The 27376-nt window shown below is 42.9% G+C and overlaps 1 protein-coding gene across 8 annotated transcripts in view; it reads left to right on the top strand.

Moving 5' to 3' along the window:
• Positions 1 to 10: 10 nt before the first annotated feature.
• Positions 11 to 27376, top strand: part of CDC27 (cell division cycle 27) — a 31704-nt gene continuing 4338 nt past the window's right edge. For 2 of the 8 annotated variants that reach the window (XR_003537160.1, XM_027702226.1), the window contains exons 1-18: positions 13 to 171; positions 5343 to 5418; positions 8429 to 8576; positions 10644 to 10769; positions 11721 to 11818; positions 12399 to 12553; positions 12680 to 12894; positions 13754 to 13868; positions 16600 to 16733; positions 17161 to 17260; positions 17476 to 17683; positions 18599 to 18771; positions 20035 to 20187; positions 21466 to 21674; positions 22452 to 22569; positions 23288 to 23416; positions 25154 to 25228; positions 26715 to 26895. Coding sequence is in view for 7 of the 8 variants with exons in the window: in XM_027702226.1 (XP_027558027.1) it covers positions 145 to 171; positions 5343 to 5418; positions 8429 to 8576; positions 10644 to 10769; positions 11721 to 11818; positions 12399 to 12553; positions 12680 to 12894; positions 13754 to 13868; positions 16600 to 16733; positions 17161 to 17260; positions 17476 to 17683; positions 18599 to 18771; positions 20035 to 20187; positions 21466 to 21674; positions 22452 to 22569; positions 23288 to 23416; positions 25154 to 25228; positions 26715 to 26895 (2440 nt within the window). In the remaining variant the exon portion in view is untranslated. Of the gene's footprint in view, positions 172 to 5342; positions 5419 to 8428; positions 8577 to 10572; positions 10770 to 11720; positions 11819 to 12398; positions 12554 to 12679; positions 12895 to 13753; positions 13869 to 16599; positions 16734 to 17160; positions 17261 to 17475; positions 17684 to 18598; positions 18772 to 20034; positions 20188 to 21465; positions 21675 to 22451; positions 22570 to 23287; positions 23417 to 25153; positions 25229 to 26325; positions 26335 to 26714; positions 26896 to 27376 lie in introns of those variants that run through there. The other 6 variants (XM_027702233.1, XM_027702232.1, XM_027702227.1 and 3 more) reach the window with 6 other exon arrangements.

Here is a 27376-nt window from a genome sequence, read left to right on the forward strand (position 1 = left end):
TAACGGTCGGTGCGGGTTCAAATGAGCCGCGGCCGGGCCGGGCCCCGCCGGGACTTGCTCTGAGCTGGGCCGGCACCGGGGCCGCGACCGGGACCGCCCCCGCTCGGGCTCGGCGACCAGGAGGCGGAGGCCGGGGAGAGCAGGATGACGGTGCTGCAGGAACCCGTCCAGGTACCGACCCCCGGGCGGCTCAGGCCCCAAGGCCCGGCCCGGCCCGGGTGAGGCCGCCCCGCCCGCGCCGGGGCCGCTCCCGGGGGGCTCCTCGGCCGTGGGCCCGCAGGACCTCCGGCTCCTCCGCCCTCCCTCCCGCCGGGCTTCCCCTTCCAGCCTCCCGGCCCCATCCCCGCGGCCCCGGGACCGGCCGCCCCCGCCCCCGTGTCCCCCCTCGGTCCCCCCGCGGCTCCGCGGCCGGTTTGGCTCCCGGGAAAGGTCCCCCCCCTCCGCCGCAGATCCCCCGGGAGACCTGTTGATACCTCGCTCACCTTGCTGCGTTTGCTGCCGTGTCGTTTTTAAATGCTCACGGCGTGCTCGGCTCCTGCGTGTGCGAGTGAAGGACGTTCCTCCCTCCCTTCGGGTTGGTGGGAGACCTGGGAGAGAAAATAATGTAAATTCCGGTTTTCTACCACGTCTCGAGCTGCATTTGCCCCTGATGGGCTTCCTGCTCTTCCCATCCAAAAGACGTGATTCACACATTTGGGAGTTGCTTTTTCTTTCCACAGTTGCTGTATGCCCGTTCTCTAACTATTCGTGATCTTCGTTAATCAGTCATCTTATTCATGTTCCGTTCTTTATTTTGTTATTATTTTTAGCTTTTTAACAGGCCGTTTTGGGGTTTTTCTTTTCTAGTTACAGCAAGAGGTTCCTGGCACAGGAGTCCTGGCAGAACATGACTGTGTTCTGTAATGAACACTGTGAGAATTCTTGCTCTTGGCTCTTCTCCTTCTAATGAAAAGGTGGAAGGGGAAGAAAGTCTTCTGTGGAAAACCACCCTTCTGGCTTGACCCTGCCTGTGCAAGGTGGTGACAGTGAGGGTGCTCCTGTAGACATGGGGTTTGTGCCCTCGATGCCACCACACTCTGCTCGTCCCCTCTGAGGCCAAGGGTCAGTGCAGCGCTGGAAGAGCTTTTGGCCACCTGGTCCCTCTCCCTCTGTGGTCATCCCACAGCACTGGTGTTACCCTTGGAGCTGGGCTGGGTGTTTTGCACCAGCTGGGTACTCTAGGAAAACATGGGATTACAATGGGAGAGGAAGCAGGAATGCAGTGCAGAGTGAATGACAGGAAACAATAGTGAATGTTTCCGGTGCTGTGCTAATTAAACTGACCAAGTGGAAAATATGTGCTGTTCTGAGAGCTCTCTGACAGAAAACTGGGGTCTGCTTTTCATGTTTCAGCAAGGAAAAGACCTCTCTAATGCCATTCTCCATTCTTAACCTCTTACCACCTTGGATGTTTTGATGAGGCCTTGCTATGTTGAATATATCTGTCTAGATTAAATATATCTACTTAGATTCTGCTTTCAAATGCCAAATCATTCCTTTAGCACTGGTTCTGCTGCTGTCAGCTTTGCTGCTGTCCCTTGCTTACAGCAGTACTGGTAAGTTTAGGAATTATTTGTGACTGGGTGAAGCCCGTTGAGTTTCTGAGTTCCCAGTTTAGCTGAAGTCTGTGCACTTAGTTCTGTTTTTCTAATTTTTTAAACACTAGTTCTCATTTTTGTTGTTGCAGAGATTTTTCCTGTCTGTCAGTTCTCTCCCAGCCTTTCAGATGTCTACAGGGCTCAGCATTCCAGGAAAAAATGCCATCCTTACAGCTGTGATGTTATTTGTCTATCGCAGCATGATAGATAAATAACAGAATCTATGTTTGGATGTAGCTTTATAAATCTTGGGCTGCAATTCCATGAAATTCACGTCCCAAAAGGCATCCTGGTCGCTGGTTAGATTTTTACTAACTTTTTTTTATTCTTTAAAGTTGAACAAAACGCCAGAGTTTACAGCTCTGATGTGGTCGATTTAAAACCCTTCCGCTCCCACATAGAACTTTGTATCCCTAGTGTGCTGAGGAACAGGCTGGATGCCTTCCAAATACTTCTGAAAAAAACCATCTTGGAAACAAAATGAGCACTTTGCATGGAATTTAGCTGTTCAAGGTGATCATCTGCTGTGACTCATTTGAATGGTGCTTGAACTTGGCTGCGAACGTGCAGCACCGAGGTCTGTCTGTTCAGGGGGCAGGGTTTGGTGACTGGGAAAGGCAGCACAGCTCAGCCAGAGCTCTCCTCCCCTCTGCCCACCCTGGAGACATCTTAAATCATGGTAGAATCTGCTTAGCATGGCAATACAGGCTAAAAAGCTTTGAAACTCGTTTCCAAGGCTATATAACTGTCAGAAGAGAACGTCTCCTGAAGAGCTCTTTGGCTCAGAAATGAAGTGACACTTGGAAAATGGACAGGAATTTGTGGATGGAACATGGACCTGTCTGAATGTGATTTTATTTTCTTGCTCTCCTCTCTGAGAATGCTTCACTGCAGGGCTGTGGCTGGTATGGTAGCTTTGGAATTCCCTGTTCACTTTGCATTTGCAAAATAATTATTTTTAAAATGAGTGTTTAGGACCTGGAGGTTCATCTGGTCTGCGAGCACGCTAGAATAAAACTTGGAAATGCTTCCAGCTTCCTTCCTGTCCGTGATACAGCTCTGAGAACAGGGCTGAGAACACTCTGCTGTTGTGGTTTAGCAATTGTTGGGTACCACTAATGCCATGTAGATGCATTGTGCCTCTGCTGGAACAAACTAAATTACTGTGCTGTAAAGAGATCGATGTTCCTGTCCGAAAAGGTGCACAAGAAATCTTCTTTTTTGAGGCACAGTCATAGTTTGGACATCTGTTCTTGTGAAAAATCATCACTGCATAAGTATGACTGATTCCCTGCTGCCTTCCTTTCTTCTTCCAGCTCTTTTAGGAGAGTATGTGTGAGGATCCAGGCTTCAGCATTGATCAGTCCAGGGCACGAGGCACCTTTTGGGCTGCAAAGTGACAGTTGCTGTGTAACAGGGATACTGTTCTACCAGCCACTTGTGCTTTCACTGGGACTCTGCTCAGCAACGATTGTTATTTGAGCTGGTGTGTAGTGTAACTCTCACAATGTGGCTGTGACATGGCCCCAAATCCCTTGTGTCCCCTCTTAGCCTCTGGCAGGATTGTTCCTGGCAACTTGCTCTTGTTTGAGAAGTCAAATGACCCTGATTTCACCACTCCCACCCCCACACCTTTGTTTTGTAAGCTCGCTGAGCCTTGCAAAGGCAGGATTTTTAACCTGGAGATGACACAACTTGGCTGGATTCATCTGAATGTCGCTTGTGACTTGGTAAAGGAGCTTCTGGGAGCAAAACACAAAGACCTTGGGCTGCTCTCCCTTGGGTATGGCCTGAGAGATTTCAGCCCTGACCTTCTTCCTCAGATTTTGTTCTGCTCTGTGTGCTTGGAAGCACAGGCAGCCTGTGAGTGCTTCAAGGTAACAGGGAATAATCAGTTCAGGCAGGCTCTGAGACTGCACTTATCTGAGTGTGCAATACAACCAGAGAGAAATAATGAGGAGTTTGTTTTATAACTAAGATCAAACTAAGACAATTCACTGTTAAACGCTTTAAAATCCTTTCACACAAGCTTAAAAGCACCTGTTGGCTACTTAAGTGTATTCTTGGGACCTACTGACAGGAGAAAACAGTGTCTCTGTGGAGATTTGGTGTATAATGTTTGTGTGTAGTACTTGGGAACTCTGGTGTGTGCTGTTCATGACGGCTGTGTGGGCATCCTGTGAAGAGAATTCGCAGTTTTCACACCCTGTGTTTGTCAAGTTTGTGTTGGAAGAGGGAGCATATGGTACATGTAACTCCCGTGATGTTTGGATTTTTTTTTTTTTAGATGAAACTGGCGCTTGCCTTTCCCACCGGGAATTGCATCGCAGGCTGCTGTTGCTTTTGTTCTGGAAAATTTCTTTTAGTTTTGGAGTGTCTGTTGGGTATCAGAAGCTGATTCTGCTTGTCTTCCGTTGCTGGTGAATATTAGAGAAATCCTAGACCACTGTGCCTGGAGTTCAGATCTTGTTTGGGATCGTTAATGGCAAAACTACTGCAAAATGGCTCTTTGCTGCTGGTGGGAATCAGCTTCGGAGCTGGAGCAAAGACATCAGCTGGGAAGGAACTGCTGTCCTGATCCCAACCCTCAGAGCACCAGCCTGCACACCACCCTTGTAGGTGGGGAGGAAAGGCTAAAGAGATCTTAAGACATCATTTTCCCCATCCCATCCCGTTTCTACAGATAACAGATGACTTTTAACCTGATCTGAAGGAAGTTGGCTGAGTAGTTTGTGTGAAACCCTCTCACACCAGCCCTGGCCTTTGGCTGGACAGCTTTTCTAGTTCAGCTCATGGTGACAGAAATGCAAGTTATTATGAGCCCTGCTTTAGTGGTGCACAGTTTGTACACCTGTGTGTGTTTGGATTTCACTGGAGTGGTGCCATCTTTCCAGTCTGCACAAATGTTGGCTGCCACAAACTCAGGCTTGGTGTTCATGAAAAAGAAAAGAGCATCTGTAAGGAGGGAGCTGGATTTGACCAAGTGTGGGTCCATGAGCTGAATTCAGGAGTAGGTTTTGTTCTATATGGCTGTATGTATCAATTTGTCCTTTTAATTTGCATTGCACTCATTCTTGGGTGCTGCTTCACAAGCCTAATTAGTGGCAGTGAAGAGGTGGCTGATGAGCCAAGACCCAAATAAAACACGACACAAAAAGCAGTGGATCACGTTCATCAGGGAAGACGGATGCCTCTTCAGAGAAAATCCTTTATATATAACATTCTTTATCAACACAAGTCTTATAATGACCATCTTGGACACTGAGAAATGTCTAGTCCTGTTGGGTTTTGATTTGGCATCTCAGGAGGAGATGGTTTAATGGGATATGCTCTGGTGACTTGTTGGAGGGGTGGGTTTGCTTCTACGTTTACCTAATGTGTTGTTTGGTGATAGTTTGCAGTAATTCCTGCCGAGTTTGGCACCAGGCTAAAACTCCCTGTTTCTGAGGTTTTTAGAAGATTGTGTCTGATAACCAGTGAACAACATTCTTGGATTGGTTCATGACTTCAGTGCTAATTTTGGTGGATTTTTTTTAAGTCAAAACAGCTACAACTTGACCGGCGTGTTTATCCTTCCCTCCCAGCCTTTTTTTTTTTTTACAATTCCATAAAACCAAATGGAACTTTGCCTTTTGCCAGTAAGAGCTAATGAATTTTGCGTTTTTAAATCTCCCTCTAAATCCAGGTTATTCCCTTGCCTTGCAGGCTGCTATATGGCAAGCACTTAACCACTACGCGTACCGCGATGCCGTGTTCCTGGCAGAGAGGTTGTATGCAGAAGGTAGGTATTTTGCAAATATAAAGTTGATGTTTTGGGTTTTTTTTTTTCAATTTTAAATTTAGGATTTTTGAACCTCTGCTCCAGTTTTGGTTGTTCTTCCTGTTCTGATAATGAAGTTTCACTTTCTGCTTGGGGAAAGCAGAAGAATACCTCGCATTTAGGTTGGAAAATCAAATCGAGGAATAGCAGCAATGTTATTTTACAGTAAAACCTCCTTAAAAAAATTAGACTTGGAGTTGTGTGTTTAAGTACAATGTTTACAGTGATCTGTTTTCTGGTATCAAGTGGGAGAGTGTTGCTTTTTTTAATAACCTTAAGCATTGCATGTCTTCCAAGGGCACTTGAGGATAAGGTGCAGCACACAAATTCTGCAAATTGGCTTGACATTGAAAGCTGTCTTTGCTAATAATGGTGCTCAGATACGTTGGTTGGTGTGTTGGCTGAAAGAGAGAATCTTGTGATGGTGAGAGAAATTGAGACAGTGAGAATCAGAACATATGGGACAGGTGTCTGCAGTTGAATTCCTGTTAATTGTTACTTCATTGTAGTGCTGTCAGGTCTGGGATGTCTTGGGTTCTGGGCAGGCAGCAGTAACACATCTCCATGTTTTTCTGGGACTTTCAAACACATTTTTTGTTGTGTTTTAGCCCCTTTTCTTCCTTTAACCTTTCTTCCATGACCTCAGATAAGCTTTTTGATCTTCTGTACTTCTTTCTCTTTGATATTGGTGGCCAGCTTTTCTTCTCTGCTTTGAAAGGTATTGTCCCCTAATCACTACTAGGAAAAAAAACCCAAACCCATATAATTAAATATAATTTCTCATGCTAAACAACCTGAGCTTATAATGTTAATTAAGCTGGATAAGCTATTTCATGCTCTGTTTTGTAATGAAATGTTTTGCTTCCCTGCCTGCCATGCTCTCAATGCACCTCTTTACAATGGAAGCACAAATCTAATTTTTTTATTAAAAAAACCCCTCTTTTTCTTCATGTCAAGGTTACAAATGAAGTCTTGGGTGTTTGATCTGGTGCTCAAATGAGAAGTGTTGTGTAGAATATTATGGAACTCGATAATCCAGTTGTGCATGAAGGGAATAGTGTTTTAGGGGTGACAGGAATGGTAGGTTGAAGGTAATTGCCAAGGATGTAGGAACGAAGAGAATCCACTTTTTGCAGCAGCCAAGAGGAAAAAAATCTGCCTTAATACTGACACATCTTTACAGAATAATTCTCTGCAGGAGAACTTCAAACAGCTTTTTTTCAGTGACCAGCAGTGCTGAGGGAAAGCAGCATGAACGCTGCCACTTGGTGCAAGCAATTAACTGCTAACAAAACATCTGGCTCCTGGTTAAAATAAGTAGTTACTCTGCAGAGTAGAAGCTACAGAACTTGAATACTGTGGCTCCACGTTGGCAGCAGTGATTTCACCCTGAGAAGAACTTCTTTTAAGTCTACCTGCAATTACTGTCCTTGTGGGGACATCTGTGGCTTGGTCGTTTCCCAGAACTCTGAGCCTGTTAAAGTAGTGGATAAAAATTGATTTAACTTGAGTTTTCAAAAAGATCTTCTGGTGTTTTTAGCATAAGGCCAATAGAATGCCCTCTGTTTGGACATCCTCTGTTTCCATTGTCACTGTCTAGGTGATGACTTAAAAGAGTCAGTTTTCAGTGTGGCAAAGGATTTGGGCAGATTTCCTAAAGAGGTTTTTGTACAGTGCTCATATTGATTTTTCTGAAGAGGTCCCTGTAGGTAGATGGACAAACATAAAAATTGTTTCTTTTAGTGTTGAATTCCATTTGCAGGATAGTGTGTTCTGAAAAATATAAAGTAATGTGGGTTTCTTAATTGTTTAGAGTTTGCAGTTGCTTGTGTTCATGGACAGCCTTTGATTTAAAATATATCATTGTGTGAGAGTGGTTTGAGTGGAACATTTGGGGAAGTCCAAAGAATGGGCTAAACCACCATGGCTGCACAGAATCTGGGAGTTTACAGGAAGGATTCAAAGGGTTAGTTCTGTCCTTCATGCTGTAATCACAAGTGAAATCGGGCAGTCTGGCCTCAATCTGAAAACTGGATGGCAAGTCAAGCTCTTTGAGTAAAACATCCTCAGCTTGGGAAGATGATTTATAGAATCACAGAATGGTTTGGGTTGGAAGGGACCTTAAAGACCTTCCATTTCCACCCCCTGCCCTGGGCAGGGACACTTCCAACTAGCCCAGGTTGCTCAGTGCCACATCCACGTTGTAGGAGAACTTGTCCCTATCACTAATTACCAACATAAAATAAATAAAGCATCTGAATGGTGATGGTTAAGCCACGTTCCCAAACAAATAGTGAGTATAGGCATCAAAAAGGACAAGACTCAGTGTTGGGGAAGAGGTGACTGAGTTTAATAGTCATCAAAATCATCAAATCTGCTCCACTGAGTGATGTGAAGGTAAAGCATCGAGGGCTTTAGAACACGAACAGAAGTAAAATTGCAGATACAAAAAGACTACTTGAAATTGGGCTTAAAACTGGCTACTTGGGCTGGAATAGATCTTCCTTCTGCAAGTTGTTGTATTTCCTAACAGCCATGGTTGTGCCAGTGTTTGTGCACTGCTTAAACCAGTGCAAAGTGTTAGTGGGAGGTGTGGTGATACTTTGAGCCAGGTCTCGGGGTGGCCAAAAGGTCGTTAGAGCAGCTCTGGAATGGCTGCTTTGCTTGGCTTGCTGTTGTTTTTACAGCAAGCTGGCTAATCACTTCTTTAGGTTGGGTAGCCAGAAGGATCAAAGTTCTCTTCCAGCAGTAGATATTAGGAGTTGTTCTGACTATCCAAGAAAATGGCACGGAAGTTTGGGAAATGCCAATGCATAAAGAAATGCACTTTGTTTAGTAGTGAATTTCTCTGATATACCCATTTTTTTTCCATCTTACCCCAGCTGGCTTTTACTCCCTGCCTCTAAATTCTTTGTAGTAACGTGATAAACAGCTAACTGATGATTTTTTTTAAATGTATTTTACTCTTCAGTACACTCAGAAGAAGCACTGTTTTTACTGGCCACGTGTTACTACCGCTCAGGAAAGGCCTATAAAGCTTACAGGCTCCTAAAGGGACACAGCTGTACCACCCCCCAGTGCAAATACCTGCTTGCAAAATGTTGTGTGGACCTCAGCAAGTAAGTAAATCCTTTATGTTCTGTCCAGGGTTTACAAATGCATTTGTTTTTTTAGCTTGGATTTCTCTCTGAAAGCTGTCGTGTTGCATGAACTAGAAATTCGTTGGGCCTTCAGCTCTAAGTTGAATTCATTTTGCTTTCAGATATGGACCTAACAAGCATTAACTTATATTGCAGAAGCCTCTAAAAGGTGTTGAATAACTTAGACAGGAGTTGTCAAGCTGTGTAGAGGGAGAAAACATTGATTGCAGAGATGACTCATCAAGTGTTTGCTTTGGTTTGTGTTTCTCTGATATTTTGCCTATTTCCTGAAGTGTTTCCAGTGTGTTTCCATTAAGGATTGACCACTTCCCTCAAACACTGAGCTTGTTCCTCTTATCCAGTTACTGCTGATGGGGGTGAGGGAAGAGGTGGCAGACAGGACTCTTGTTTTTAAAAAAAACACAACAGACCAGCCTGGAATCCACATCCAAGAATCCTGTATTCAGCATCAGAATTAATCTTAACAGAATCACACTGTCAAGGTGTCCTGCAGGTTTTCTGTGGTCTAACAGCAAGATTTTTTTTTTTTTTACTGAAATGGCTTGAGCTTCAGGCTCTGATGCCCTCAGAGTTTGTTCACAAGGGTATTTCATGTCTGCACAGATTTTTTTCAGCTCAAATGCAGGCAACTGTCTGCCTGAGGTGCAGATTTGAAAGGGTGAGGCATCAAGAAAGGCAAAAACTTTGTCCAAACTGCTTAAAATGCAGTGGAGGTTCTTTACAGAAGCTTAAATGTCACTCTACAAAGCAGCTTGTGTTTTTGTGGGTTTTTTTTTGGTTTGGGTTTTTTGAGTGTCCCTCTTTCAATGTCAAAAAAAAAATGCTTGATTTCCTTAGAATTGGTCAGGGGCTGTTTGGAGTTTCACATGCTATGATGTGATTATTCTGCAGGATTTGTGACCCTCCTCATGACATGTAACCAAACACAGCCCTCCCCAGAGTGTGCAGGGAAAGCTCCTTAGTCTTTGCTACTCTCTTTAGTGGGCAAGTCCTTTGACATCTTTACAGTAGCCAGGATGTCTTGACTTGTTGTGTTTCCTTTGGCACTTCTGGAATTGTTTCCTTTGGCACTTCTGGAGCTGTCAGGGTACAGGTTTCTTTGCACCTTCCATTGAAAGGGAAATCACGTTGATGTTCTGCTCAAAAAGGTCCCTGTGGAATAAATTCAAAGCTGATTGTCCTCTCCCTTGCTTTTACAAAATCTGCTGTGTGCACACAGTACTTCAGCTCCTGAACTGGTGTCAGTAAGATTCCATAAACATATTCCTCAGAATTTGTCACATTTAACTGTCACTGCTGGTAGTTCTATGAGCTCATTTACACAGCTCTGCCTGGTCAGTGCTGGAAGAAGCACCTTCCTACAAATAAAATTTCAAGTGGAGGCAAGAAGAGCTGATTTGCTTGTGCAGGGGTTGGTCTCAGATGCCAGAAGATGCCCAGAAGTTGTATAAAGCCATTTTCCAGCCTGAGTGGCCCATTCCATGTGAGTGGCACCACTGGCTGCACGTGGAGTAGGTGCAAACTGAACTTTGTTCTCCTTTTGAGCCCTTCTTGCAAGAAAGCAGGGCATTAAAATCCAAAATACCTGCCATATCCCAAAACTGGATCTTAGCTGAGCGTGTGGGGCCTTACAGATTGTATTTCTCTAAGAAACAAAGCCAAATTAAGCACCTTCAAAAATCAAGTGTCTGAAAGACTTTCTTGTCCTCCATCCCAAGATTAATCACTGTTGGAAAAGTCCTGTTGTATTTTGTGTCTCTGGTTTTGGAGTGGGGTGGGATTTGGGGTTTGGTTTGTTTTTCTTCCCCCCCCAGTAGAGCTGTTCGGCTTCAGAGTCCTGAACCTCCCTGTTGTAGAGGAATCCATCAACTATTTAACATTCATTTGCAGGAACTTTTGGTTTGTTGTTTGAAACCTGTGAACACTGACAGTGGATTTCTGTTTTTGTTTGCAGCAGGGTGAAAACACTGGACTGCCAGTACTGTGAGCCTTGTAACCCCTTTAAACCTCTTGTTTTTTAAAAAGGCTTGCAGAAGGAGAGCAGATCTTGTCTGGTGGAGTGTTGAATAAACAGAAAAGCCATGATGACATTGTTATGGAGTTTGGTGACTCTGCATGCTTTACACTCTCCTTACTGGGACATGTCTACTGGTAAAGTTGCTTTTTTACTTTGCCCAATAAAACTTGGGGAGTTTTTACTTGGCCAAGCCCAATTTTAGTCAAACAAACCTTTAGTCACCACAGGACACACCTGTCTCTGGGTTACACCTTTTGGAGCATGATAGAGCAGCTTGTGGAATCCACCTAATTTGGGAATGCAAGAATGGTTTGGTTTTCACCCAAAACTTCTGACTGAAAACACAAATTCCTCTTTCCCAGGTGATTAAATATGCAATCCCAGAGTCTGCTGTTTTGGGGATTTTACCTTTGGATTTGCTCTGTATTCTTCCCTAAGAAAGACTCTCAAGGCCTGTTTTTCAGTGTTGCCATTTAGATTTTTCTGTGTCTGTTTTGCACATGTGTAGCTATAACCTTCAAATCAAAGTGCTGAGGATGCCAGGCAGAGTAATTTGACAACTTTAAGCATTTTGCTTTTGCCCAGACACAAGAAAGGTTTCAGTAAATGGGAATGATTGAATAGGAGTAGTGGGGTGCTTGGATTCTTCTCTAGTATATCTGTTCTCAATTATTTTCAGAATAATTTCTTTGTAGCCAAATGCTTAAATGTTCAGTTCAGCCCCTAATTTAGATGCAAAAATATTATCCCTAGATATTTAAAATGGCTGGAAGGCTGGCAATCAGGTTACTGTTTGCAAAAAAGAAACAAGCTGTTGCAAAGAACAGCATCTTCCTAAAATGAAAATTCTCAAGCTATTCTAGTGCTTATGTAACTTTTTTTTTTTTTTTTTTGACAACTGTGTCTAAATATGTCAAATAACTTCAAAGGAACTCAATATTTCTCTGTGGCTTGAAAAATGAGGAATGTTGCTGTGCCTCTCAACATGTTTTTTGTTTTTCAACTCCTCTTCTGGAAAGCTCTCTTGAACAAAAGTGCTGTTCTTAAGTTTCCCCCTATGAACTGCTCCATTCTTTTTTTTGCAGCAAGACAGACCGGCTTGCCAAAGGATCAGAATGTTACCAAAAGAGCCTTAGTTTAAATCCTTTCCTCTGGTCCCCTTTTGAATCACTATGTGAAATAGGTGAGTCTGCAGAACTGTTTTACTCATGAGGATGTTTTCTCTGTGTCTGGTTATGTCAACTTTTGCCATCACCCATGACAGGGATTGTTCTACTCCTTGTCTAGAACTAGTCAGGGAAACAGCAGCAGAATTCTTTGGAGAGGTTTTGTGAGCAGCAATGAATTTAAAGCTCTTTGCCAGTGTTTAGGACTTGTGTGTTGTTTTCTTCCATTTTCACTGTTTATACATTTTTGGGTTTAACAATACCATGTGTTCTCCAACCTACAGACCCTTAGAAACTGTGTTTCTGAAAATAGCTTGAAAAAACGAGTCTATTTATAAATTGATTGTCAAGAGTTTTGTAGTGGAAGAACACTTCAGATTTAGTGTGAGGGGGCCCAGAGCAACTTGGTCTAGTAGAAGATGTCCTTGCCCCTAGCAGGGGGTTGGAACTGGGTGATCTTTAAGGTCCTATCCAACACAAACCATTCCATGATTCTGTGAAATGTGTTAAAATACTTTGTCCCTGTCCTTGTTTCAGACTGAATATTTAGAATATAGACTCAGGAATAACTATTTAAATCTCCTTCCACTCTTACAGGTGAAAAGCCAGACCCTGACCAAACATTTAAATTAACATCTTTACAGAACTTCAGCAGCTGCCTGCCCAACACTTGCACAACGTTGGTGTCTAATCACAACATATCCCACAGGCAGCCCGAGAGTGTCCTCATGGAAACGCCCCAGGACACAATTGTGAGTGTTGCTGAAATCCTTGTCAAATCACTTGCTGAAATCATTTAAAGCAGTTTTTCCAGCTTAACTGAGAAGTGTTAACGAAACCACACTGTGAGTATTTAACAGCTGCCTTCCATCCTTCAGGAGTTGAACAGGATCAACTTAGAATCCTCCAATTCAAAATATTCCTCCTTGAACTCGGATTCTCCCGTGTCTTACATTGACTCAGCTGTGATTTCGTCAGATTCTGTCCCTCTGGGCTCAGGAACTGCCATATTGTCTAAACAGGCTCAAAATAAACCAAAAACTGGACGGAGTTTACTGGGGGGACCTGCAGCTTTGAGCCCACTAACTCCAAGGTGAGTCCTTGGGATGGACAATGGCTGTGCTGTTGAGAATTTGGGATTTGGAACAGGGAAACTGCTGCACACTCAAACACACATGTTGATGGAATATTGTAAATAATGCTGCAGAACTGAAACCTAAACAACTTCAATAACTGCTCTTGGTCCTAGCATTGGGCTCTTCTGGTTTTTAAACAAACTGTTGGTGGTTTGGGGAGGAATTGTTGATTCAGGATATTGCTTGTTGCCATGTTCACACTGGAAAAATCTCTAAAGGAATATAGTTCTGCTCTGGAATAAATATATTATGAAAGGCTACCCTGAAGAGCTTTTCTTGAAGAAGAGCTGTCTTGTAAAGAGCATGTTGTGTCCCATATATCTTATTTAGGCAACATTAAGGTACAAGCCATGGATGGTCTGTGTCTTGAGTGTTTTGCAGGCAGGAAAAGTTCTGTGTTCTTTGATTTCAGGAACGAGAATATTTTCTATGAAAGTGTCTTTTATAAAGGAGGGTTGTAAGATATAGAGGGTTAACATAAATCAGTGAAGTAGTTTTGAAATACAAGTTGATCATCTGTGTCAGGGGAGGGTCAGGTTGGATCTCAGGGAAAAGTCCTTCCCCCAGAGGGTAGTTGGCACTGACCAGGCTCCCCAGGGCAGTGGGCACAGCCCCAAGGCTGCCAGAGCTCCAGGAGGGTTTGGACAACGCTCTGAGGGACAGGGGGAGATTGTTGGGGTGTCTGTGCAGGGCCAGGGGTTGGATCAATGATCCCTGTGGGTCCCTCCCAGCTCAGGATGTTTTGTGATCTGGGTCTCTGTATAACCCCAGCTCTCCTGCTCTGACACTGACCCTTCCTCTCTGTTTTGTTCTCAGCTTTGGAATTTTGCCACTAGAAACCCCAAGCCCTGGAGATGGAACCTATTTACAGAACTACACAAACTCCTCCTCTGTAATCGATGTGCCATCCACCGGAGCACCTTCAAAGAAGGTATTTTGCATTCTGGGATAGAATTGCTGCTCTAAGAGCTTGACATTGCAGTGCACTCTAAAGAACAGTCCATAATACAGATAAAAAACCACGTGAGCTGAGTTTTTTCCCCACCCAAAATGCACAGACATGTCCAGACTGCCCTGCTGGTGTTGCTGGAGTAACCTGAGGAAGTTGCTATGTTTTCTGTCACCTCCTGTTACAGAGAATTGTATAAATATTGATGCTTCTAAACAACAAAAGATTCAAACTTCTCAATGTACAGGGTGGAGCATGAAGACTTAGAGTTTTAAGTCTTGTTTAATTAGTGTATTTTCAGAAGGAGCTGGAGCTCCTGCTTTCTTGCAAGCAGTTCTTGAGTTCTAGTTTACAGACCAGAGTAATAAAAATGCTGCTGGTGGTCTGTGGGGAACTGAGAGAATGGTGCAGTTTCACTCAGCAAAGTCTTGTGTAGAGGAAACTAAAAATTGTCTTTTTTTCACTCAGGAAGAAAGTGCCATAGTTGCCATAGTGATAAATGAGAGGTGGAATGCTGGTGACTGTTGAAGAACTATTTGTTCCTTTCTAAAACCTGAGGATCCTTCCCTGTAATTTTAGCAAATCTAAAAGTTGCATGGGGGGTGTTGGTGTTTTATAGGGGGGCAACTCTTTGAAGTAAAAACTCAGTGCAAATAACACTGTTGAATCCCTTGAAAAGTAGAATTTGAATTTCCACTTTTGCACTGGATAAATCTCAGTGCCCATCTTGCTGTGCCCTCCTGAGAGGGAAATTTGGGAGCTGTGCTAAAACAGTTTGCTGTGAGAGAGTGCTCCACGTGCATCCACTTCCCAGCCTGGAGTTGCTCAGGGCCAAGCAGTTTTCCATGGTACATTTGAAAACAGTGGCTTGTGCATGTGTAGGGAGGTGAATTTCCACGAGTGTGAAAATGGCAATAGTGCAGTGCAGTTCTGAGAGCTGGAAAGGTTTGATGGAATCCAGTGGGATTTGCTGCTGTTTTGTTGCTTTGAGTGTGACACAACAGCACCGAGGTGTAAGTTTACTACTCCATCTTTATCCTCTCTGCCCAAATGCATCAGTGCTACTACCAAAACACAGATATTTAATAATTTTAATACAGTTCTGGGCTGTGCTTTGCCCAGTGCAAGGGATGACTTGGCCAGTCCCAGTTCTGCTCTCTGTTGGGTGAGGTTTGGGGGAGCTGTGGCGAGACCGTGCCTGGCTGAACCCAGGCAGTTTCCTAGGAAACACTTATGTAAGGGAATGAAACATCAGGATGAATCCAAAGGCTTCCTATGTGAGTGGGCAAGTGTGCTTGTGGCTGCCTGAACTGCCCTCTGATAACAGGAACTGGGAAGGGAAGGGCAGAGCAGAGGTTGGGTAATGCAGAAATCAGCGTTGCTGGTGCTTCCTTGATCCCACTTGTCCTTCTCTGGGGTCTTAAGGAACATTCCTTCCAAACAGCCATCACTCAGTGGAATGTTGGGGTCCCTGGAATGGGCAGAAAGAGATTTTTTTTATTTTTTTTTTTTTTTTTTTTTAGCTTTTCTTTTAAAAAATAGGGGGAGAAGAATCTGTTCTGAGCCCATCAGACAGTGAATTTCTACCTGAACTCGTTCCTTAGGTCTCAGGTCCACAGTTAAGTTGTCACAGCTCCAAGTTCCCACACCTCAGCTGTGCCTGGGGAGGCATCAAAGTGCACATTTTATATCTTCAGAGAGTTAAGACAAGTGTTTTAGTGCTAACTCATGTTACCTGCTGGCAAATAAAAGGCACCAAAATGTGTGTGTGCAGAGTGTTGCTCAACTGACTTGTAATAACTTGGCTGTAGGAGTTTATCCCTTGATTTTCTGGGCTGCATAATTCAGGTCCCTTCTTGATGAAGCAGTTTAGTTCTGTGTCTGCTCCAAAGGCTCGTGCAGTAAAGAATTAAATTGGGAAATTCTGATTTTTGCTGTGGGCAGGTGTGTTAAAACAGGCTCAGGTGCTGTGCAGTGTCAGTGGGGAATGGGTGGGATTGTAATGGGATAACTCAAAAATCTTTTTCTTTCCATGGTTTATTTTTGTACAACTTTGTGCAAAGAAGGAACTTGAATTATGACATCTTTTAATTCCCTTTTATGCTGTCACAAATATTTTAGCATGCAGTTTCTTGCCACTAGGTGGAGATTTTATATCTTTTAAATAATGTGCATAAACCTGATAAACTTTATTAAACTTAATCGGTTTATGACAAACTTATCATAAACTGACATTTTAACAGGTAGAATGAGAAATACTTTTGATGGTTTCTCCTTGGGATGGGAAGAGGTGTAAATAATAAATGACTTCTGGATGGAACTGTAATAGGATAACTCAAAAATCTTTTCTTTTCCATGTTTTTTTAATGGGCTGTTTTTTTTTTTTTTGACAACTTTATGCAGAAAAATTTTAAATATCACACTTTTTAATTCCCTTTTATTCTCACACAAATATTTTTAACATGTAGTTTCTTGCCACTAGATGGAGATTTTATATCTTCAAATGATGTGCATAAAGTTTGATAAACTTGGTGTTATTAACAGGCAGAATGGAAAATACTCTTGATGGTTTCTCCTTGGAAGGGGTGAACTCTTCCCCTTTATTGAAATAATTCCATTTCTCCTCCTTGGGCAGTTTTTGGTGGGCAGGAGGGGGTTGGGTTTGGTGTGACAGAGATGGAGATTCCTCAGTGGCATAATAACAAACCTGCAGAAACTCTGTGTTGTGCAGACTGTCAGCAGGATAAGCCAGGCTGGAACAAAATCTGTCTTCTCCCAGAGTGGGAACAGTCGGGAAGTCACTCCAGTTCTTGTTGCACAAACACAGAGCTCTGGTCCACAGACAAGGTAAGAAATAAAATCATCTTGGTATTTATTGCCTTTTGCTTCTGTTTTTCTTGAAGGAATTTGGTGCTTTTTTTGCCCAACTTGTGTGGGGTGTTCCTGCACAATTCCTCTTTGGATGAGGAGGTGTGGGGTTCTTTGTGAGGTGAAATAACTCCAGTTATTTGTTGAGGTAATTTAAATTAAACAGTTGAATCTCCTGTGCAGTTACACCATTTTCATCAGTAAATAAGTAGCAAGAAGGAAACTCTGCTCTTGTTCTTGACACACAACAAGTAAATTTGGGGGTTTTACCCCTTGAAACGGGAGTATCTGTGCTACAGTACTTGAGCATTTCTGTTTAAAACAAATATAAAAGCTGTTATTATTAAAAAAAGGAGCAAAGAACTGTATTTTTTTAGTGTGTAATTGTTTTATTTTTGGCTTCCAGTACAACACCTCAGGTATTGAGCCCCACAATTGCTGCTCCACCAAACTCACTGCCTCGAAGAAGCTCTCGCCTGTTTACTAGTGATAGTTCTACAACAAAGGTAACAAAGCTCATCCTTGGGCAAATTTGGGGCTTCTAACCCATTCCACTGTACCAACTCTTAATTTCCAATATTTATAGCAATTTTAGCAGCTTAAGAACAGATTCTTTAGTGATTCTTTAGTGTTATATATCATTTTATGTGATTCACTCAGGTTTAATTTTCTGAATTTAAAAGACTCTTTGATGTGTAACTCTCGCTCTTCTTACTTGCAGGAAAATAGCAAAAAATTAAAAATGAAGTTTCCACCGAAGATTCCAAACAGAAAAACAAAAAGTAAAACAAATAAGGGAGGAATAACTCAACCAAACTTAAATGACAGTTTGGAAATCACCAAACTGGACTCTTCCATCATTTCAGAAGGGAAAATTTCCACTGTTGCACCACAAATCCAAGCTTTCACGCTCCAGAAGGCAGCAGCAGGTCTGTTTGAACACTACTGGACCATAGTAAAATTTAATATATGTATTTTTTTAATGTTGAATGAAAAAATAATGTTGCTTCAGTGTTCCTTTGTTTCCTGTTTCATTTAGCCTGCAGCTCTCACCTTTGTATGATTATAAAAACTCATTTGATTCAGTCTCTTCTTAACTCACAATGTGTGAAGAAGTGTTAAAAGTGGCTGATTGTCAGCAGATATATCTTGCAAGCTCTGGTTCTTGTTAATTATTAAAGTATTTTCTAGTTATTGATATATAAAGTCTTATAAATTACATATAGTATATTAATTATAACAGTACAATATCTTATACTGTTCTAATTATATAAAACATTATATTACTAAATACTAATAGAATAATATAAATTATTTTAAAGTACTACTGATTCAAGTATTATCCTTGAAAGCTCAAAGGAGTTGCTCATAACCCAGCCATCTTCCCTCAAAGTGGGGTTTATGTGATCTCTTCTCCCTTCACATTTCCCATTTGTTTAAAAACGAGTTCTTTATTCAGGTTGTGAGAAAAATCTTAGACAAACTGCTGAATCCCTCTCTTTTGGCTCAGCAGTGTTTCCAGGCAGCAGGAAGATGTATCCATGGCTACCACGTGGAAACTGTGCTCAGACCTAGTGAAATGCTTGAAAAGCTGCTGGAAATGCAGAATTCCACCTGCCCTGAGCTCCAGAGTTCCTTAGGAACTCATTACCCTCGCAGAGGTTGATATTCAGAATATCATGCCCAGGTCCAGAGTGTCCAAGGCTGTGTTTGGAAAGAGATTTTTCACAGGCAAATCCCGGAGCCACAACAGGGAACTTTTGGGATGAGCAGCTCCAAGGAAATAAATCTCAGCTGTTCTTCTTTTCCTTTGCCACTTTTTGCTTACTGTGTTTTTCTCCCAGAAGGTTTGATGAGCCTTCTCCGGGACATGGGGAAGGGTTATTTGGCCTTGTGTTCCTACAACTGCAAGGAAGCGATAAATATCCTGAGCCATCTGCCCTCCCACCACTACTACACGGGCTGGGTGCTGTGCCAAATTGGGAGAGCCTACTTTGAGCTGGCAGAGTACATGCAGGTATGACCTGGGGGGGTTGGTTTTCCTCTTTCCACTTTCCTTTGGCAGTTTTTTTGCACAGAACCTGCGGAATTCCCGCGAAATCTGTGCGAAGTTTGCAGCGTGATAAGTGTGGAAATATGAAGGTTATAGATGGAGTGGATTTAGATGTTGAATCTGCATCAGTAGAGCTTCATCACTGAGCTTTCCTGAAAGTTCCTTTTCATGTTATTTGCTCTTGCACCCAACTATTGGGGTCTCCTGCTTGTCTCTGCCCATCAGCTGTGCTGATGGAACTGGCTGTACAGTGCTGGAAATCAGATCACTGAAACAATCTGAGCTCTAAACCAAAAACCTCCTCCGTGTTTTAGTTCATTCAGATCACATCAGTGACCCAGTTTCCCTTTCAGCCTCAGCAGCATTGGCACAGCTGAGGTGGTGGCAAACTGCTTCCAAAACAGAAGTGAGCAGTTCAGGGTAACCCCACAGATTAACTCTCCTTGGCTCTGTTGTTCCTGGCAGCTGATGTGCCTGATTTTTTTAAAATTTTTAAAACACTTTTTGGTAGAATGTGTGCAGGAGACAGACCCAGAAGGTTTCAGAGGGGGTTTTTAAACTGTGACATGGAGCCTGGTGGGCTGCTTGATAGTTTATTTGCAAAGCTGAGGCTGCAGCTCAAATCCCAGACTGGTTTGGGTTGGAAGGGTCATAAAGATCCTCCAGTCCCACCCTCTGCCATGGGCAGGGACACCTTCCACTGGCCCAGGCTGCTCCCAGCCCTGTCCAGCCTGGCCTTGGACACTTCCAGGGATCCAGGGGCAGCCACAGCTCCTCTGGGCACCCTGTGCCAGGGCCTCCCCACCCTCACAGGGAGGGATTTCTTCCCAAAATCCCATCTAACCCTGCCCTCTGGCAGTGGGAAGCCATTCCCTTTGTCCTGTCACTATTTATTAGGATGTTTAATAATCATGACTGGCCCATGAAAGTCTGTTCCTCTCCCTGATTTTGTGGGGACCGTTTTTGCCTCATTTGAGGGCTGTGACAGAAACGGGAATTCAGTCGGAGTCAGCAGGAGGGAGGACTGGCTGCATTCCTGCTGGCACAGATATCCTGGGACACAGTCAATTCCTGCTCTGGAAGGGAAAGTCCCAGAACTTGCAGCTCTGTGTAGAACACTTCCAGAGCAGAGAGGCTGCTCAGGCTGGACATGAAGCCTTTAACCTTGACCTCTGTGCTCTGCTCTGGTGGTGGAATCTTGGTTTTCAGTTCACTTTCTGTTCTTAGGCTGAGAGAATATTTTCAGAAGTCAGGAGGATTGAAAACTACAGAGTAGAAGGCATGGAGATCTATTCAACCACGCTCTGGCATCTGCAGAAAGATGTTGCCCTTTCAGTTCTTTCCAAGGATTTGACGGACATGGATAAAAACTCACCGGAGGTATAAAATGCTGGGGGTTTGAGGGAGAAAAGGGGAACTGTGTGTGGAAAAATCAGTGAGCTCTGAGCTCTAATCATGTTTTTTCCTCTGGGGATACACCTGAACGTGGCAAAACTGGAGAGGGAGGTGACAGGATTGTCTTTTGAAGTCCTGATGCCCAAAATGGCTTCTTAAAATTCAAATATCTGCTCACAGGGAACAGGTTGAAACCTTTTCTTTGTTAATGGTTATTTAAATTTGCATTGGCACCATTCATCCAGGAAGATCATGGGTTAATCAGTCACTCCTGCTGCTGCCAGGGTGCAGAGATAAGGAATATCTTTTTCCTGTACCACCTCTTAATTGCTGTAGTTAATTCACTGGCATTTAAAATATTTGTCCTAGAGTTTATTTGCAGACATGATGTTGCACATTTTTATGCCAAAGTCCATTAAACTGCAGAGTGTCTGTCAATGTAAAGTCATGAGATACAAAAAGCCAGGAATCAACACCTGGGACCCACAAATTGGGGGTGAAACTGGTGCCACAGTAAAAATCAGAGATATATATATATTTATAAAGGTGCTCTTAGGAGTTGAGAGAAGAGTAGAGGATATTGGGATTTTTTTGTTGTTGTTATTGGAGGAGAGAATTCCTGTTCATATTGTCATTAGCTTGTCTAAAAGTGGAAAAACCAAGCCCAGTGAAGCAGCTGGGGGTTGTAGTGAGAAAGGCTGGAGAGAGGGAAATGCAGATTCTGATCCAGGGAGTGGAGAGCAGTTATGTGCTTTGGCACTGAGGCTGAAAATTTGGGGAAGGGAGTGACCCCAGATTATGATGCTTCCCAGTCTCGGTGCTGGTTCCTGAGCAGGAGGGAAAGGGGAGGTTGCTGCTAAAATTTTCCCCCTGCAGATTTCCAGATTTGTCACTTAAGAGTGAAAGTACCATCTGCCCCTTCATTATTCTTAAATATCAAAGATGTTTTATTTTTGGCCTTTTCAGCTTCAAAAGCTTTAGTCATTAGTCATCAAAGGATCTAATTGGCACAGACTTGTTGAGTGTCCTCAGATTCTCCATTTCTGTGTTCCAACTTGGGTGTTTATTTATTTTATGAGGTGTGTTTAGGCCTGTTTTTGCCTCACAGGAATGAGACTGAACCATTGATTTATTACTGTTGTTTTTTTAATCTAGGAGGAATTTATGTCTAATTATGTAAAGCAGTGTGGAAAAATGTGTTCAGCTCAGATTTAGTCCCTCTGAGTTGCAGAGAGGATTCCAATCCTGTCCCGTTTTTCCCAGGCCTGGTGTGCTGCAGGAAACTGTTTCAGCCTCCAAAGGGAGCACGACATTGCAATCAAATTCTTCCAGAGAGCCATCCAGGTGGATCCAAACTATGCCTATGCCTACACCCTGCTGGGCCACGAGTTTGTGCTGACAGAGGAACTGGACAAAGCCCTGGCTTGTTTCAGAAATGCAATCAGAGTCAACCCCAGGCACTATAACGCGTGGTAGGTCTGGGTTTATCCCCTGCTGTTCCATGGGATACAGGATTCCTTCAGGAGGAATATCTCCTGGATGCTGCCACTGCTGTGATTTCACAGAGTCCCAGGATGGTTTGGGTTGGAAGGGACCTCAAAGCTCATCCCCATGAGCAGGGACAGCTTCCACTAGACCAGGTTGCTCCAACCTGTCCTTGGACACTTCCAGGGATGAGGAGTCCACAACCAACTTCCCACCCCTCTCTCTCAGAAGAGAGCAAAGCTATTCCTGCAGAAGGTGTGGGATTCATGTCTTTATTAAACAGTTACTTCCACAAGGAAGGCAACAAAATTGGAGTTTTTTGATTTTCCCAGGTCTTTTAGGCTGCATTACCCCAGCTCTTCTGTTCTCCTGTGCAGCATTCCTCGTGCATCCAGTTATTTTTTCCTCACTTGCAGTTCAGTGAGGAACTCAGCCCCTTCCTACCTTAGGACACAGTTAATTTCTTAAAGCTTTTTAATATATAAAGCAGTAAAAGTTAGATTTGTGAGTGTAAGTCACTTAATCTTTAACTGTTGTATTCCTTTTGATTTGTGGCTGTTTAGCCAGTCTTCCTGGAGTTCTTCAAGTGCCCAGTAGATAAAGGAAACCAAGTAAATTTTAGATACAGCTTTTCCCCCAAGAAATCCCTTCCCACCCTGGGTTGGCAGGTCTAGAAACCATTCCTGCCACATCACATTCACTGCCAAGAACTAATTGGATTAAAATACAAGTGTTACTTAACAGAATTGTTTCTGTGCTCACAGGTACGGGCTGGGAATGATTTATTACAAACAGGAGAAATTCAGTTTAGCAGAAATGCATTTCCAGAAAGCACTTGATATCAACCCTCAGAGCTCAGTCCTGCTGTGTCACATTGGAGTAGTAAGTAATTGTACTTTATCCTTGGCTTCTTATCCTATACTTTGCAGTAGAAAAATCACTTTTGCACCTTTTGGGAGTGCAGTGGTTTCTGTCCTGGCTCTGTGCCCTCTTTGCCTTTTTGTTCCAGGCAGGTGTAGATGTGACAACCCACTTCTTGAGCCACTTTATGCCAAGTGGAATTTAATTAACAGGCCATATTCAGGAGGCCTTGGCCACCATCCCTCAATTCAATTTACAGGACTGTTTGAAAAGTCACTCGTGTGTCCCTCTGCTCCTGCAGTCCTGAAAAACCAGTGGCCTCGCTGGCAAATCCTGCTCACAGAGTTGGGAAATAGTTCTTGGATGTTAAGTCTGTGTGGGAGTGAGGGGTGGTGACCTGCTGGCTCTCATTTACCTGCTCTGTGGCACCAAAACTGTGTCAAATCCAACAGGGACTGTGGCTGCTTCTCCCTTAAATACAGAGAAAGACTTTGGGTTTGCTCCTGGTCAGAGGTTAAATGATTTCTGCAAGGCCTTGGGTGGGGAGAAGGTTTTGGGGTGGAGACAAAGTGGGTTTTAATTCCTGTGAGGAAACCTGTTAAAACTTGGTCTGGAACTGGGCCAATATTTTTTTTTAAAGGATCAGAACATAAGCAAACAGAGTCAAAAGGGTTTGTCCCTGCCTGGCAGCTGAGCTGTTATTTTCCCCTTTCAAAATTGTTCTCCCTTTCTGTGACAGGTCCAACATGCACTGAAAAAATCTGAGAAGGCTTTGGACACGTTGAACAAAGCCATAAACATCGACCCCAAGAACCCCCTATGCAAATTCCACAGAGCCTCGGTGTTGTTTGCAAATGAGAAGTACAAGGTGAGGTTTGGGGCTCCTGGCAACCTTCAGCTGCCTTGGAATTCCTGTGGCTGGGAATGGGGATGCCCTGGAAGCAGAACGTTTACAGAACACAGTGGGGAGCATCAGGGCTTGCAGGAAGAGCCTGAGACCTGTGAAATATTTGCCACCTTCACCAAGTTTTTTCATCATAATAAAATCTGGGGCCAACAGATTTTTATTTTATTTATTCTAATTATTTTATTATTCTAATTATTTTTGTTATTATTATTTTTAATTTTAAAAAATTATTTCTGTATTTATACCATATATATGTTTAATTTTTTTAAATGTTTACATTGTTATTATTTTATTCTGACCCATTATCATGAGTTTATACTAAATTACCAAAAAAAACCTCAGCAAACTGCCCCATATCCAGTTACAGCAACAGGAACCAGCTATTTCAAAGGTTGTGTTATGGAGGGAAAAATCAGAAGCTGAGCAGTTTTGAGCTGATCCCCTGATGACCTGAACCCTGTTTAGAAGAAAAGATCTTCCCACAGTCTCATTCCAATGACTTTTCCTCTGACCTGTTTTTTTTGGCCACAGAAAACAAGCCCCAGTCTGGTTTTTAAACCTTGCTTCAGAAATGTGTGTGCACACACAAAGGGCAAACTTTACTTAGAACTTCTTTTTTTTAATTCATAACTGCATAAATTTAATTATAAAATGTGTTAAGATTAAGGACTTAATTAATTGCTCATTCATAGATTGTTTTCAAAATGTAAAGGCAGAGGAAAAATAAATATAATAGTCCACTACCTTATTGCCCCTGTGCTGGGGAAGGAACTTTTTGACCCTGGTGAAGCAGTGAAATAAAAGATTTGGGCCCTTTCTTTCCCAGGCTCAGACTTACAAGACTGAAGTTCTGCTGCTCACATAAACTGCATAAAACTTAATGAAATGTCTTGGCTTTTAGCACCAGTGCTGAGGGAACTTGGACAGTGGGATAAATGTTGCTGCTGTTGGGTAAATAAATGTAGGTTTACACTTTGATTTCTGTGGCAAGCCCCAACTTGAAATTGTGTTCACATGAGCAGGTTTTGGAGGATTGAATGGAACTTTTATAACTAAAGCCAATATTTATTTCCAACTGCAGACTAAATGTTTTTAGGTTGAATTTCTTTGTGATGCCAGGTGACTGTCACAGCAGAATAAATAGCTCCAGCATCAACAATTACTTTACTATTAAAGTAGAAGTCTGACTAAATATTTTGGGTTTCAAATGCATAATACAAACATAGTCTTTTGTAGAAGTCCCCAAAATGCACATCTAAACTCAGAATTTTTCAAAAGCACAGGCTTGAGACTAGTACATACACCCCAAAATACATCACTGTTATGTTTTAGAAGTTCCACTAATTATCCACTGTGAGCACACTGCCAGCTGCTTGTCTTCTGCCCTGTTCAACCTTACTGGGATCAAGACATTTTATATCAGAGTTTAGATGTTATAGGAGACCAAAGCCCAAAAAACTTGTTCTGTTTCTACAATAATGGGGCTATAATATGCTCCAAGTTTTAAATGAGAAATTAATTTCAAAGGGATTTTAGATGCTTCTCATGAGACTGTGCTGTTGTTCTTGGTGGAATAAGCTGGGTGGAAGTGCCAGCATTAATTTTTTATTAAATTAGTAAGTCACAGTTTGGTGATGTCACAACTGGTTGCAGATCTCTGGCTTGTACTCACTACAATTTTTTTTTCCTTCCTTTCAGTCAGCTTTACAAGAACTTGAAGAATTGAAGCAGATTGTTCCCAAAGAGTCTCTTGTTTACTTTTTAATAGGAAAGGTAGGTAAAACCTCACTGTGATCACAAGTTCCTTGGTTTCCTTTGCTGCTTAATGAGAAAATGGGATGCCTGTCACTAAGCTGCTTCCACTTGGAGCAGTATTCTAAAAATTCCCAAAGCTTTAAATAAGGCTTAGTGCTCACAGGTTTATTATGGATCAGCTTTTAAATGCAGAGGACAGTTAAAGAGAGCTGGAGGCTGTTCCTGTGATAAAACAAACCCAGAGAAAAATCACCCAGGCCAGTGTTACTTTTTGCCTGCTTTGATTTCACCGCTGTCAACTGAAAAGATAATTAATTTTAAAAAGCTTTCCTGGAGTGGCCTGGGTTGGAAGGGACTCTAAAGATCACCCAGTGCCACCCCCTGCCATGGGCAGGGACACCTTCCACCAGCCCAGGTTGCTCCAAGCCCCGTCCAGCCTGGCCTTGGACACTTCCAGGGATCCAGGGGCAGCCACAGCTTCTCTGGGCAACCTGGGCCAGGGCCTCCCCACCCTCCCAGGGAAGGATTCCTTCCCAAAATCCCACCTAACCCTGCCCTCTGGCAGTGGGAAGCCATTCCCCCTTGTCCTGTCCCTCCGGGCCCTTGGAAACAGTTTCTCTCCATGTTTCTTGCAGCCCCTTCGGGCACTGGAAGGATATAAAATACATATAAACTGATCTCTAAATTGGTCCTGATAAAGATCCTTCACTGAAAAGGGACACGTGGCTGTGTCATCACCACTGCATCTGTCCCTGGAAATGGAATTCTGTCCAGACTTGATTCTTAGAACAGCAATGATGTCAGCAGGGGAAATCCTTAACATTTGGAGGGGTTGCCCATCCACCAGCAGAGTTGGTTATTTGCAGGTTTACCTGTTAAATATTGAATCACATTCCAGTGCATTGTGTCAGAAATCCTGAATAATTGCATTTTTCTGGTGTGTGAGATGCCAGAGGAGTGACCTGGTGACAGAAATCCTCCTTTCCCACCCCCTCCTCTGCCATTGAGCTTTAAACAACTCCTGCACTTGGAAACAACCAGACAAACCTCTGGCACAGTCCTGGAGAACTCTCAATCAGCAAGATTTCTTTTTTTTTTTTTTTAAGTAGAGAGAGATTAAAAGGGTTTGGGCTGAAATGTGTTGACCGGGGTTTGTCCAGGAGTAGCTGGACCCCTAAACTGACATTAGACTTGCCATGTCTTGATGAATTTAAATACTTTCACTGTTTAAATGTTTAATACAGATAAATTATTTGCTCATCTGCCCTTAATGATAAGGAATCAGTGAGCTGCTGGTTTAATTTAATTTTTGGATGGAAATGCTCTTTCTACACATACTTATTATTTCTTTTGTGACTCATATAATAACTTTTTCATCCCTCCCCTCTGTTGCTTTTCATAAAACACCAGTTCACTGTGGCTTGGTACATTTATTGCCCAAACCTTCAAGCAGCAGTTTTGTGTAAATGGAACCTTTCTGCCTTTTTTTTTAATTGATTTTCAGGTTTATAAAAAACTGGGTCAAACCCATTTGGCCCTAATGAACTTCTCCTGGGCCATGGACTTGGATCCCAAAGGAGCCAACAACCAGATCAAAGAGGCCATTGATAAACGTTACCTTCCTGATGATGAGGAGCCAATAACTCGAGAGGAGCAAATCAGTGAATGTTACCCCTATGAATCAGGTTTGTATTCCCAACCCTTGGGCATTTAAGGAGGTTTTTCCACTCAGGTGTAGGAAGAATCCCAGGTTTAATAAGTGAAAACATTCTGCTCAGCAAACAAGAACTCCAGAGGCTCTTCCTTCAGCAGGATCCCTTCATTTTTCCTACTCTGGGACATTTTTTTAGGTGTGTTAGGACAGAGATCCTGATAACTGTAAATTCCTACAAATCATGGGAGCTATAATATCATCCCAGGAGAGCAAGACCTTCCCAGGGCTGCAAATATTTCATCATAAAGCATCAAATCATTCCAAAGTAAATGAATGGCAACTGAAATTTGTCTGCAGAGGCTTTGTCAGGAGTTTAAACTGGATGTTGGGTGAAAATACTCGGTGTGCTGAACATAAAAGGTGGCTTTTGATGGAAGTCATGGAAGCAGTTTGGTTTGAATGAAGAGAAAAACACTTTGGGGAATAATCCACAGAAAAGGAATAGCCCAGGG

The sequence above is a fragment of the Neopelma chrysocephalum genome, unplaced genomic scaffold (assembly GCF_003984885.1).
Source record: "Neopelma chrysocephalum unplaced genomic scaffold, ASM398488v2 Primary Assembly neopelma1_182, whole genome shotgun sequence".
NCBI classification, from domain to species: Eukaryota; Metazoa; Chordata; class Aves; order Passeriformes; family Pipridae; genus Neopelma; species Neopelma chrysocephalum.